This window comes from Atta colombica, unplaced genomic scaffold, assembly GCF_001594045.1.
Source record: "Atta colombica isolate Treedump-2 unplaced genomic scaffold, Acol1.0 scaffold220, whole genome shotgun sequence".
NCBI lineage: Eukaryota > Metazoa > Arthropoda > Insecta > Hymenoptera > Formicidae > Atta > Atta colombica.
Window position 1 is genome coordinate 581,065 of NW_017259317.1, and position 15,726 is coordinate 596,790.

Consider the following 15,726-nt stretch of genomic DNA (forward strand, 5'->3'; position numbering starts at 1 on the left):
TCATAAAATAAAACAGAATAAAATATAACAGTCATAATAAATATTAGTTTCAATTTATATATTTTGTTTCTTACGCTAAATATCGATTATTAGCATATCAATACATATTTTTATTTAAAGAATATATTATAATAAATGATTTATTATCATACACATAGAAGAATATATTTCTAATAGAAAGTATGTCAACGTATATTGTATTTATAATTTCATTTCGAAGTTTTTCTATATTCTTTTGCGCTTTTCTTTTTTCTTTTTTTTTTCTCTTTATCTTAATGTTGCTGTTGCTTTATGTTTTCTTTTATCTTAAATTTATTTAACTAGTTCAAACAACGTGCGTCAGTATTTACATGTCTCATAGAATTTACTAGTATTCTGCTATATAAATATAACACTTTAGTTCAAAAGTGATACACAAATAAAAAAATTAATTTTTAATTATTACCGTGAATGAGTTAGATAAACATTAGTAGTCATAAAAAATAAACTGACTTCACAAAAAATTGTCAAAATCATTATAACTAAAAAAAAGAGCTTTTTTTAAGAGTTATAAAACGAAAAATAACAAAAAAATGACATTTGATTATGTTAAGAATATTTATTTTGCCGATATTTTATTTGATTAATAGATAGAAATAATCTTCTATTAAGTTGAAAAATTTTTTGAGAAACTTAGTTTTTGAGTTGTGTCATTTTTTAAGTAAGGGAATGATGTACTATAGTACATTTATTTTTACATGGCAAAAAATTACAGTAATTTTATTTTCTCTCTGTCTATTTATGTATCTCTCTTTGAATATTTCCTGTTTTATTTGCTTCCATTTGGGTTTTATTTTTGCTATATAAAATGGCTTCTCGGGAACAACATGAATAACACATAATGATGTGAGAGACACAAAGCGTTTTGAAAGAGAAATATATCTCTCTGCGTGTATATTTTTTATTATTCGAAACCAACGCTTTATTTTATGTTTGCATTAGAATAATATAGCATTAGATTAGTATTTATAGATTTTAAATTAGTTAAGAAGAGAAGGATCGTTTAGGAAAATCATAAAAATTTTAGACTACTATTATTGATATATAATCTATTATATAAGGAATAATTGAAGGATATTTATAAAGCATTGAAGAAGGCAAAAATAGATCGTATTCAATAGTATGAATGTATCGTAGCTTTGCTTCGTTGAAAATCGAAGAAGTTTACCCAATCTTATTTACAAATGAGATAGCAGTACATCTTTTTTCACAATATTTCTAAAGCATTTCAGAATTAAAAAATTGATTTGATTACATTAAATAGATAATTTTATTTATAATGCAAAATCAATTATTTTTAATTATATTAATTCTTAAAATTTTAAATTATACAATAATAATCTTTAAAATTCTTGACTTTGAAAATAAATATTTTTTGAAAATATTTATATTATATAAAATAATTATAAAAAAAACAGTAATGTTAATATAATTACATATACAGAATAATGTACAGGATAATTTATTATCCAAAAACAACTTTGTTTTTTTCATAAAGTGTCGAGAAATTCAATGTTAAGTAGTTTTATGTACAAAATGTTAAAAGTGATACACACATAAGTGACATATTAGGCAATTTTGACTAGTTTTCGAGGGGCTTCGGAAATAACATTTTCCCGTTGGAATCTGACCCGCAAATATGGGCAAAATAACAGAATAGAATATATGGGTTACAGAGAGGAAGTGCCTGCAGCAGCGTTACCTGCACACGAGTTGGCGCGATAACCCGGGGCATAGTTCAGGCAGACCTTGGACCAGTAACCCATATAATGTGCGCACGCGGAAGCGACGCGAGTGTCTTTCGCGTATATCCGATAAGCAGTCTCGATCCGGGCTTTATTTCACTGGCCGAGAGAAATTTGGCGTTCCCTTTTCGCGCATGTCCTCCGCCCTAAATCCATGCATGTTCATTTTCTGAGACTCGCTGACGCATCCGATAAAAATATCTCTCTCTTCGTACCGGCGTTGTTATCGGATTGGCTTTGATGAGATTGTGCAAATCATCAGAATAGGGATGAAAAAAAAATTATTAACGGGAATTCCCGTTGATTAATAAGAATTATACAAATGAAAATTTATATACATAAAGACAATAAAAAGGAAAAGACAAGAGAGAACAAAATTGTGAATGTGTTAATATTTATGATATTATTATGTTACTGTTATGAGGAAAAACAACGAAAAGAACAAGCAAATATTAAATATTTCGATTTTTGGTTATTTTTAATGGTTCAAATAAAATACATCATATAACATTTTTTTCTTTCTATTATTTTACATTAAAGATTGATTATGCATCAAGTTATATTTTTTATTTATTTACAATTATTGACAATTATATAAATAATATTTTATTTAAGCAGATTGAGTGTAGTTTTTATAACGCATTCAATTCTTTTAATAAACAATAAAGAGCCAAATCGCAGGATTGTTACAAATATTTTTTATCATTCAAATTACAAATAAACAAATCAAAAAATATTTGACTATTATTCAATCATCTTCATTGTTTGTTACTTTTGACGTAGTTCAAAGAGCCAATATTATTATATTTATTCAGTTTTTTATTCTTGACATTTAAAATTATAATAATTAAATTACATACAGTATTGATTCATGAAGAGTAATTCTGTTGGAATGACATTCGTTAGAAGAACATGTAAAAATAATTAGAGCTTTTATCAAATTTTTTCATATTTTTAAGCTTAAATCATTTCTTTATTATATATTGAAGTTATACATATATGTAGTCAGCCTAGCAGATTAAACGCGGAAGATATTTTAAACATTCAACGAGATTGAGAAAGCGTTTGAGCAAGCCCGTTTCTGTGGGGGTGCTCATCAAATCTAGTGAATTCTTGCCCAGGAGGTAAGAATTCTTAGTGAGAGTTTTAATAGAGAGTGACCCGAGTTATGCAAAAGTTTAGAGTAATTGCGAGAACCGACGAACTAACAACGCGTAATCGGATGCAAATAAGATGCAGTTGAGGAAGTTACAATTCGAGTAGAAATTCTATTTAAAGGGAGGACAAGTTGCAGGATCGTTACATATTTATACTATCAGCAGGATTGTGCCTCAAGAATAGGCAAGGAAGTTTGGCAGTATTTCACGAGTTAATGATTCTTCTTATCATTCGCCTTAAGCTAGATTAAGTAAACTCGTTTAAATATCTACTTTAGCAAGATATATATTATATGTATTTTAACGATATATTATAACAATAATGAATTTAACTCTAGCTGTTATATACACGATTCTCCAGTTTTTTACTGATGAATCGTTTGTTGTTGTGTCTGTTAATTTTCATCATTTTAAGTATACAAAAATTATTAAGTATTTACGGATATTTTAACAAGACGGAAGCGAGTGACGTTGTACTATTTGTCATATTGTAATTCTTATGCTTGCTGTAAAACTTGATCTAATCAATCAACTAATATTAGAATTAATACTAAAATTAGATGGCTATGACCACAGTGACTATATATACAAGCTGTCCCATAAAGATCGTAATAATACTTACGGAGAGATTTCTGAAATCATTTTGAGACTAAAATGTAAGGAATTGTAAAATGTAAGGAATATCTAAATGTAGGAAAAAAAATTTGTTTTAATAATAAATATCAATAATTGGAAATATTTATAATTTTATCTTTGCATTTTTATCTTACGTTATCTTTATATCGATATTAACAAGAGGCGACAATACTTTCGCTTTTAACATTTTATGTTGTAACATCTGAACGTGCAAAAGACGATATGATTTGCTATCTTTATAATGTCATTATGATCTTTACGAGACACCTTGTATATATTCACAAATAAAAACTTTATCTCGTTATTATAGAGGAAAGTCGCCGATACCGACATACATTTTGTTTTTAGACAATATTTCTTAAATAAAAGGTAAAAATAAAACTTTAAAAATGAATAAAAATGAACTAAAAAGTGTCTTCTATTAGTAGATAGTATTTATAATAGCAGTTTTTATAATACTGTTTGCAATTTTGCAATAATTAATTTTTTCGTAAGATAAGCAAAAATGAGCGTCTGACAAAATGAGCAAAAAACTCACAGTAGATAGTAATGCTACGTATTCTATTCTTTTTCTTTTACAGGAATTATCTGTATGAAGTATCTACAAGTGAATGATATATAAGATTTTCTAGAATCTTTTCGTTATAAAACATTTTTTATTGAATTATATGCATATTTACTTTATGCTGTTCTGCAAATGTAATGCGATAGTTTTTCAAGAGCTTTCCATATATGCACAATTACCTCCAGCAGAGCTATTTGACACTATAAAGCAACATTATAAAGAATTAAGTTAGCTTATGGTTTGTATTACAGACAGGTGTGGCGTTGCACCCCAATTTTTAATTTAAAATCGTATTATGAAAAAAACTAAGAGAAAAAATAAAATTGATTTTATGATGAGGAAACTACAAGCATTTAGAATGATGTAATATTATTAATAATGTAATCACTGTTATTTAAACTAAAACAGGACATTAATACGAAATTATGAAATGCTCAAAAATTTATCTGCTTTTGAATCGGACTTTTTTCTTTTTCTATTGTGATACTTATTTGATTTAAATGAAACTTAAAGAGAAGTATCTATGTTGTAAAAGAAATGTTTTGCAATAACTTTTCCATTGTTTCCTTTATCATAAATACATAAACGGAACGCAATGTCAATTTGCTCTTATGCTCAATGAGCCTTGATTTTCCTTCCTTAAAAAAGCTGTAAGATTTGAAAAATAGACCTTGCCTTTTAAAAATTATATTTCTAGAAAGTATTTGTAAGATTATTAAGGTTATTAGAAAAAAGAAAAGATCATACATATCATTATTATTTATCTAGGTGCTTTCAGTATTAAAAAAAAGGAAATGCACAAAATACGAATGACCCATTGTGTGTAATAGAGGATTAAAAGACTAAAATGATTCATGACACCTAAATATGAAGATTGCTAACTTTCGATCAAAGTTAGAGGTTAAATTAATATATATACATATATGTATTATATATACAGAGTATCCTGAATTTAAATGGCCAAACTTCAGGAGAGAGTGTAGGGAATCAATAACCAAGAAAAAAGTTCTTCAGAGATATATACTCGCTTTTGCTTCGTTTTGAAGAAAATCGCAGAAACATAATTTTACATTGAAACAAGAAAAAAGTATAGTCAATTTTAATAAATTTTTAATCCAATGCCAACTAAACATTTTATTTACTGTAAGTAAATAAATATTTTAGTTCAATAAAAAAAAATAGTGACAGCTGTTTTTGGCGGTTTCAGAGAGGTTAAACATCTACTAATAATATTCAGTTTATATCTTTGAGTTTCATACAAAAACCTTGATTTTTACTATGTTTGAAATATCGAATTTTATGTTAATCAAGCAGCATTTGCGGGAGGTTTTGATTTTCTGCTTTAATTGGAAGAAAAAGTGCGGCTGAAGCCCATCGAATGCTTGTCGAAGTTTATGGTGACACTGCTCCAACTGATAAATCATGTAGGGAATGGTTTCGACGTTTCAAGGATGGAGATTTCAGCATTGAAGACAAGCCTCGCTCTGGATAGCCAACAAAATTCGAAGACAAAGAATTAGAGGCATTACTCGAAGAAGATCAGAGTCAAACGCAAGAGGAGCTTGCAGAATCATTGGGAGTAACTCAACAAGCCGTTTCTGTACGATTGAGAGCCATGGGAATGATTAAAAACAAGGAAATTGGATGCCTTATAAACTGAAACCGAGAGATGTTGAAAGGCGATTTTTCACTTGCGAACAGCTGATTCAAAGACACCAGAGAAAAGGTTTTTTTTGCATCGGATTGTGACTGGAGATGAGAAGTGAATATTCTACGACAACCCCAAGAAGAAAAAATACTACGCTAAGGTTACCGATCAATCGTTGCCATCGACCTCAACATCAACATCACGGCCGAACATTCATGGTTCGAAGATCATGCTCTGTATCTGGGACCAAAAGGGTCTTGTTTACTATAAGCTACTGAAACTTGACGATTCTATTACGGGCGATCGGTATCGGCTACAATTGATTCGTTTGAGCCGTGCATTGCGAGAAAAATGGCCAGAATACGAGCAAAGATAAAGTTAATGATAAAGTTATTCTTCTTCATGACAACGCTCATGTCGCTAAATTCGTAAAAAAATATTTGGAAACGCTCAAATGGGATGTTTTACCATATCCGCCGTATTCTTTGGACATTGCTTCTTCTGATTATTGGTTGTTCCGAAGGATGCAGCAAGTCACCGCTTCACTTCTTTCGCAAAAATCGAAAATTGGCTCCAAAATTGGATCGCCTCCAAAGACGAGTCATTTTTTCGAGATGGAATTTGAAAATTGCCTGAGAGATGGGAAAAAGTAATAGACAGCGATGGACTTTAATTGATCTGTTCATTCATTTTGTTTTGAAATAAATGCGCAAAAAATGCACCGAATTAATTGTACTCCTAATAAATCAAATTAATATTTCCGATATCAAATAAATATATATCTTTATATTTAATAAATATTTAATTGGCACTATTCAACTAAATATTTATTAAAATTGATTATATTTTTTTTCAATGTACGAAATATTATTATTTTTAAAGCGGAATATTATTATTTTCTGTACGACTTTAACAATAATGCTTTGAAGATAGTGCGAGAGTATTGCATGCATGCACACCAATTTCCAGACAGAAGAGTGCGAGATTAATGAGTCATTACGTTGACCAAATCGAGTGTTTGACTGCAACACGAACTATCTGTGCAAGATGCAATGTGTCATTGTTGTAAGAAGCCAACATTTTGAAATCTGCATTAAGCAAACGACAATGTCAATAAATAAGTGTGAATGAATAAGTAATAAATAAGTATAAAAATGAAAGCTATTTTTTTGCGATTTTCTCCAAAACGAAGCAAAAACGAGTATATTTCTGAAAGATTTATTTTTATTGATCCCTTATGCGCTTCCGAAGTTTGGTCATTTAAATTCAGGACATCCTGTATACTCAATATATATAATACATATATATTTTATCTCAGAACATATAACTGTGCCAATTACGTTTCAATACAATCATTCTGAAATATTAATAATAATATTCTCCTTCAAATTTAAATAGATAGATCTTAAAATCTGCAAAGAACTCTGTAAAATGATTTAAGTGTTCACATCATTATATATATATATATATATATATCGATATATTATACAGCGGATTTATATTTCAATTAAATCACCAATATTTCATGGTATTTAAGGATTTTGCAAGGATTTTTAGCTTTGTTGTTCCTTTCTCTGGATCCTGGATCAAAATTTCTTTGTCCTCTTCGTTCCTGAAAAAAATAAAAATAGAAGTATATAAGATTTTTATTGTAATAAGATAATGTGCAGTTCCTAATTCATATATTTATATATTTTATTAAAATATTATGCAAGGAATATTATGCAATGCAAACTCACAGATTTAAGATCACCAATACGATACCGCCATCAGACGTGGAAAATGCAACCTTTCGCATATTCGCGATATTCTTCGATTTTATGCCAATTCTCTTACTGCCAGGTGGGACATACCTATTTAAGAAAAACGCTTAGTTAGTAATAGAAATATTGGTAAAACACAATAGACAGATATTAAATGTGACTATTTTACAAATTATTCCGTTTTTACAAGTTTTTACAAGTTAGGTTTTATGTAATGCTATAAGTATCAATTGAGATACAAAGGTATAGTGTACGGACTTTGAAAAATGTCCAATTGCATAGAACATCGGTTGCTTATAGAATTCGTTGGCAGTGCTATTGACTATTATTGGAGAATCAACAAAATTTTGGATCCAATTAGGTCCACCATTCGTATCTAAAGCAATGTTCCAATCGATCCAAGTGGACACCCAATGCGACATGTTTTCAATAATATTCGCTGCGTACAATTCGGCACGTTTCCATGATCCCAGTATCACTTTTTGGTCTGTGAATAATTATATATTATTCACTAAAGGCATGCATAAACTGTAATTTAGCCCTTATTTGTATTTTGTAAAAATCATTAGAGTAAAGCGATGTTTAATTGAGATAGGATTAACAAAAATTTTCAAATTGTATAAAATATTGAGGTTACACAGTGTATTCAATTAAAATTATTCAAAACATACACAACATATACTATTGATGCAATGGTTTATATTTTGTATGGAATATATTATGTGATTAAAATTGAGCAAGCATTGAGAACACCGTAACTCGGTGAAAAATCATTGCAGACGAACAATCAAAAAAACATTTGAAAGCTTAAAATCATCACCTTTTGAAATCGAAATTGAATATAATTGATTCAATTTGACTGATCCTTTACGAAGCTATATAGACACAAATGAATATTCGTCAAATCTGAAAATTTTGTATTATACAAATTTTAGGAAAGTCTCTAGCGTGAAATAAAAATGCGGTTTACAACAGTCAAAAGAGAGAATCTTTACCTTCAATTTGATTTTTTATCAACTTTTCGAATTATTCAACATTTTTTTCATCAAGTTATTCAACATTGAAGCAAAAATGATCATCTTTGCTTCAATAACTTGGTGAAAAAAATTCATACAATGCTCAATAAAAAAGCAAATTAAAGATTCAAGATTCACTCTTTTGACTGTTATACCGCATTTTTATGATTTTTATACTTCAAGCTATAAATCTTTGTAAGTTTGTACAAAATTTTCAGATATCCATTGATATATCAATTATCGATTTCAAAAGTACAGATTTCAAGTTTTCAAATGATTTTTTGATTGTCTGTAATGATTTTTTATCGAATTATGTATCCTAGATATTGCGCAATTTAGAGCGTGTTCAAAAGTGTTTCCTATTTTTTGATGAGTAGTATATAATTATATATGTTTTAAATGTTTATATGTTATGTATGTTTATATATATATATTTGTATATATTTGTGCATGAACATTTTTTATCCATTTTTTATCCAATTTTTTATCGGGTTATAATGATAATTTTCGGTTTCTACGTAGAAAAACATGTTAAAAAAAATGTAAAAATAAAATGATCTTCGAGTAGTTGTTTAAAGTTGTATTCACTTTTACAAGGCTTTTGTTTGTTAATTTTGTTTTTTAAATGGAAAAAAAATAAATCCATAATAAATGCATAAACATGCAAAATTCTTTTTTGTTTTGATATTATAGAATAAAACTTAGCAAAAATTTTTATAAAAAATTGTTATAAAAGGTAGTAAAGGATTATGAAGAAAAATATTTTTAATATATAGAGTGTCCCTCATGAGAAGTTATTGAAATTAATCAGCTGTCATTTTTAAATGCATATAGAAATAAAAAAATAAAATATTTTTTAATAGAGGAGATTTTATTTACATGTAAAGAAAAAACAATCGAACATATTTGTATCATTAATTAAATGTTTAATTAAATGTTTGTAATATAAATACTAAATATCATTAATCTTAATGACATTGTTTTAAAAGAACTTTATTTAATATTTCTTTTATCGAGAGAGATGTTAAATTTCTGAAATATATATATATATATATATTATTACGATTAGCAATATTTTTATAAATTTATTAAATGAACACAAGTATGTTCGATTGGTTTTACTTTACATGTAAAATTGATAAAGTCTTCTGTTAAAAAATACTTTAGTTTTCCTATTTTCTACGTGCGTGTATTATAAAAATGATAGTTTAATTTTAATTAGTTTAGTTTAATTTTAATTTATCTTGAGACATCTTGTGTTATAATAAAAAAATATAAAACAATTAAAAAATATAAAACAAAAAATATAAATAGTAGAGAAATTTTGTATTTAGTTTTGTTGTCGAAACTACTAGTTTCATCAGAGAAGAAAAAAAAGTTAATATAAATTGAAAACACAAATCTTTACCAACCTTCGAAAACTCCAGCGCAACCTTCCGTGTATAATATTGAGTGTTCTGGAAACAGCTCTTTTATTTCATCCAAGACACTCGGACTGATAAAATGATCAAAATAAAAATGGACCGCAGTTCCAGAAACAATATCTTTTGCTCTTTTATCTTTAAATACTATTTTTGGCCAATCAGGCAACGATAGTCTGGTATCATCCATTATGAAGATTTTGATATGTCCGAAATTATTTTTCTTTAAGGTTGGCGCCAAGTTATCGATAATCCAGTCACGTTCTTCCTCGGCTGTCCATGCCATTGCGTTGATAAGCGTATTATTATTAGTTAGCGAAATATACTTGTAATTTTCTGGCTCATTCTGAGGCGTTGTAGCCCAGAATTCTAAACCATTATGACGATAAGCCTCAAAAAATCTATAAAAGTAAAATGATTTATAATAATACGTTTCAAATATCTCGGGAAATTTTATGTAACTGTAACATTGTTTCATAGTACATGAAAATGAATCGTGCAGTGTAGTAAATTAGAATATTTTGATTAATTATTATGAAAGAGAATAAGGTGAATATAACTTAATAAAAATATTTTAATGGTAATTACTTTACGAAATAATCTGCCCATAGTTGTCGATATTCTGGACGTAATTTACCATCAAGCGTCCAAGAGTTCTTAGTTTTCATCCAAAGACTGGCGCTCCATGGTGCAGTCAACAATTTAATTTTCCCTTTTTTTATTTTTTGAGCTCGTTTTATTATCGGTATCTATTGACAATTAAGATTTCTATTAACAATTTAATAAAATGTGTATACATTGTGTATATATTGTGTAATTGATAATTATATCATTCACTTAAGGAATCAACGTTTTGGCTATTTTTAATAGTATCAGGTAAACAATTAGTCAGAAAAAATTAATATCAGATAATATCATTTAAAAAATTATGATACTTTTAGTTCGAAATGCGCCTTTAAATTATAAAAAGATAAAACAAATAATTTGAGTTATAATAATTGCAGTTTTATTATTTGCTGCAGTTTTAGGTCAATAAAACCATTATAAGTCTTTTAACTTTTAAACGAGTAAAGTTCATGAATCCAAATAAACTTTTACATAGATATTTATTATTGTTTTATTATTGTTTTTTTTTTAGTATGCAGACTATTCTCGGTTTAAACCATCAAACTTAAATTATAGGAATCTGAAAACAAATAAAATTTTTCTTTGGAAATTTGCTTGCAAATGTTTTATTTAAGAGATAATAAATAATGTCGAAATATCTTAATTTTGTTTGCTCTGAAGCAAAAAGCATATGAAGCATCTGTTATTGACTTTTAATCACGAGGGATACAAGTATGCAAAAAAATTATGCACAATATTAGTCAGCCAGTCGATCGTTCTCTTATTATTAATAGATGCAATACTCTTTTCAACGCTGAAAGCTATTATTTTAAACAGAATATTCAATAATCACATTTTGATTATTGTAAAGTATTATGGAGATAATTTAAGTTATTTCGACATTATTCATACCTATTATAAAATTGTAATTTAAAAAGTCAATATTTCTTAAACAATATGTTTGAAATAAATTACAGAGAAAAATTTTGTTTGTTTTCAAGTCCTAAATTTATTTTTGGCGGTTTGACTAAGGACAGCTCTACAACCACACACACACATACACACACACACACACACACACACACACACACACACACGTGCCCGCGCGCGCATTAACTTGTTGCTTAAATAATTTAAAAATCTCGAATTTTTAAATAAGTATCATAAAAACAATTTTACGTAAAGGACAAACAAAAAAATTAAATACAAAAACTTTTAAATTAATAAGAGAATTGAGCTCAAATTTTACACAGATACTCCGACAAAATTTGCAGAACAATTTGAAATTTGTATATTTTTGATTTTTTGATATAACACATTCTTAATTTTAGAAACACAAACATTTTCTTAATTTGTCTATCGATATGCGAAAAAAATGAACTATTTGTCAGATATATAAGATATATAAGTCAGATATATAAATAGTTGAAATTAATCAATAAATAATTAAACCTTGAAAAGATTATCCTCTACTTGCAATTCGAAGTGATGAAGCGAAGTATCGTTTTCTACCATTGCGTAAGTATAAGGTCTCGTTGAGAAATCACAGCCACCCATTGGCGTTCTAATGAAATTGTAATTGATACCATGCGGACCAAAGTAGCTTCTAGAATTTGAAATTGAATGTGAAATTAATTTTTAAGAGAAGTCACTGCGAATTTTCTAGATATGTTAACTGTGTTGAATGAATTAGCAAAATTCTTTTGAAATTAAACGATTTTCATAATTCATCATACCTCAACAACTTCTCGGACACCTCGAGCGTTAGGTTATGAATGTTCATAGCCGCTGAATCAGTTACAGCTCCACCAAATCCATAGATTTCTTGGTATACATCTTTTCGATTTATAGTGATCTTTCCCAATGGAGCTGATTCTATATATTACAAGGCATTTGGGATATAATTGTGGACACAAATGATTGGATGACACTAGGCTGCTCTAAACCTACTCGGATAGTCTTTTAGGCCGGTATTCATAGTTTGTTCTTATTATAAGATCATCTTAAATAATATCTTAAAATGTTAATAGGTTCTTTGATTAGTTTGTGACATCTTAAGACTGTACTTAAGACACTCTTAAAAATCAAGTATGTATACCGGTCTTAATGACTTTGATGTTTCAAGAAAATAACTTCGGTACTTACTGTCAATCGTTTTAGACTTTTTGTATATACCGTTTGATACGTGAAAGAGAAAACCACTTTTGCTAGATGTTATTAGGAAATATTTAGAGTAATTGGTTGTCTTGCTCACGTTCGGAGCTTCATCGCAGTACGTCATATCGCAAACGCAATAATATCCATCATCTCCGCTTCCGTCTCCAAACTCTGATCGACGTTTGATTTTGCAGCCATTTGTTGACTCAACTAAAAAGAGTCCATCAAAAAATATACTTAATTAATTGCTTCATTACTATTATATTATGTACGCATTTTCACATTTCTCTGCATTCTATTATTTTAATAGAGCTTCTATGAAAATTAAACGGATGAATCTACGCCAATACATATACATATAATATCTATACAGATATCAATACATTCTAAAATTATTAAATAAAATGGAAAATTTTGTCACATGTTTTTTGCATATCTCATATAATATTTTTAGTTTCGAAAAATAAAGGTATTCACATTTTTGTAAAAAAAATGGTGAAAATATAATAAATCCCGAATAAAATATATAAAACTATGTTTAATTACAATGATATTTTCTTGATATGAACAATTAATAATAATTATTAAAAGGTTATAAAAAGTATTATGACAGTATAATATAAAAGAAAATTATTGTAAATTATTAAAATATACAATAAAAATATTCATTGAAATATAAATATAGGAAATTGCAATATAGATAAAACTATGTAAAGAAATTTTCAACTTATTTTATTCTGACTATATTGAATATATATGACTATATTGACTACTCTTAAATATGTACGACGTAATTGAGCATCACCTAATTATCGCGAGAAATTAGAAGTAAAAATCAAAATATATTTTAATATGTAGCTTGATATATATATATATATATATATAAAATATCATTTTTATAACGAAATCTTTTGTGTCTATAATCTTTCCTTGAGACCAAATGTTCAAGGGTTTACAAATTAATAAAATATAATGATATGAAAGAAAACTTCTACTTATTATTTTTAAAATAAGATTAAAAAAATGACGTAAAGAAAATATTTCAGGAGAAAATAAAATTTAATATCATTTACATTAAATAAGAATACATTAACAAGTCAGTTTTTTCATGTTGCAGTGAAGTTAAGATAATAAAATGCAAAAATTCAAATAAATTATCGGAAGACATAGTAAGATCTCTGGTATCAAATTATCAATTATTATAATTTTCACATTTATATATGATATAGTTAATTTCGAGACTTTATATAATGAAAAAAAGAGTCTAATTATAGCCACTAAATCTTGAATGAAATAATTTCAATCAAATATCCGGATAATATAATTTCATTTTTTTAATATTTAATAAGTATTATCGTTGGTAATATCGTTTGATAATATTTACTAAATGTTTATAAAAATAAAATTATGTTTAGTTATCTGAACATTTGGTTGAAATTATTTTATTCTATATTTAGCTATAATCGGACTCTCTTTTTAGGATTTCTTTCTTATTCATTTTTTTTGCTTTCAGATCTTTTTATTTTTACTTCTACTTTTGTTTTTACATCTACGTTTAATTTCTACTACTTTTATAATATATAGTTTCTTATTATTATTTCTTTTTTCTCTCTTTTTTTATCTGTCTTATATCAGCACCTTATATAAATTTTGATAGCTAATTCTGATAAGTGTAATTTTATTGCGGATCTGATAATGATAAACATAAAATGAAATTCATTCATTATGTTAGTTTATATTTGCGACAGTATTCTATGATGTAAATTATAACTATGAAAATAATGTTTATAAAATATAATTCATATAAAATATTTGTAATATATGCATAAAATCAAAACTTTTAAAAATTTAATTTAAAAATCTTATATTTTTCAATAATTTAATTGTTTTTGTTTTATCTGTTTATTTTTATATTAAAAAATTTTATTTTTCTTAACTAAAAAAATCTTTGAAAAATTATAAAATTTTATTTAATGATAATGAAATGATGACAATGAAAATAACATTTGACAATCTTATTTAACATTAATAAATCGAAAAATTATATTATTAAGGCTTCTACCAGAAGTTTGCACAGCTTTTGGTAATCAGTAACTTAAAAAATTAAATAGAATAAGTTTCTAAAATTGATTTAAGATTTACGTATTACTTACTCTCATTTTACAAAAAATACATTCTTAGATTTTTATTAAATGTTTCCTGGAAAATAATCAAATTTTTAATTTAATGCCACTCATTAATTTTTACATTGTAAACTTTCTTACATTTTTACTATCTTATAAATTTCCAAAATGTTATTTTCTGTAATTTTTCTTTTCTTTTAAAGTGTCTGTTTAACACATAGCTAATATCGATCTAAGATGTAATTCATGAGTATAGAAAGACATCTTGTTAACAAGTTAGACATTGTTCGTTGAAAATCAATCTGTTTAACAAGTTTAGAGTAATGTAAACGTTGCTAAATTAAATTGGATGAATAGAGGATCTTAGAATTTTCTTGAAAAAAATAAGATGAATAATTATGGATAAGACGATTCTTTATACATAAATAGTGTTTGTGTCATTATAAAGAAGTATATTTTTTTTTCACTACACTGTGACAAATTGCTTGTCATGCAAAAACTTTTTGATTCAATTTTCCAATAAAAATTAATTTTTTAGATATAAGCAATGACAATATAAGCAATAAGAATTATTCTCATTCACATTACTTGTATTGTTATTTTTAATATCGAGAGTCTATTAATTTGTACTATTTTAAATTTTAGAATCAGGAATTTCGTTATTTTATTTGTTTATCGCGATGTATTTACCTCCCTTGCTATCAAAGTTTAAAATGTTTTATTATTTTTTGACCAGGTGTGTAAAATTCTTGATTTTACTTCCTCATATTTCAAAGACATTATATTAATTATTAGAGAGAGAGAGAGAGAGAGAGAGAGAGAGAGAGAGAGAGAGAGAGAGAGAGAGAGA

General features: G+C 26.9%; 1 protein-coding gene across 1 annotated transcript in view; it reads right to left on the bottom strand.

Moving 5' to 3' along the window:
* Positions 1-7,302: 7,302 nt before the first annotated feature.
* The window catches only part of LOC108687919 (glucosylceramidase-like), a 36,163-nt gene continuing 27,739 nt past the window's right edge, over positions 7,303-15,726 (bottom strand). Inside the window, exons 3-10 of the mRNA XM_018193962.1 lie at positions 12,742-12,963; positions 12,333-12,471; positions 12,049-12,202; positions 10,579-10,739; positions 9,982-10,391; positions 7,812-8,040; positions 7,530-7,643; positions 7,303-7,402 (exon numbers count right to left, since the gene is read on the bottom strand). Of these exons, the coding sequence (XP_018049451.1) occupies positions 7,303-7,402; positions 7,530-7,643; positions 7,812-8,040; positions 9,982-10,391; positions 10,579-10,739; positions 12,049-12,202; positions 12,333-12,471; positions 12,742-12,963 (1,529 nt within the window). The remainder of the gene's footprint in view (positions 7,403-7,529; positions 7,644-7,811; positions 8,041-9,981; positions 10,392-10,578; positions 10,740-12,048; positions 12,203-12,332; positions 12,472-12,741; positions 12,964-15,726) is intronic.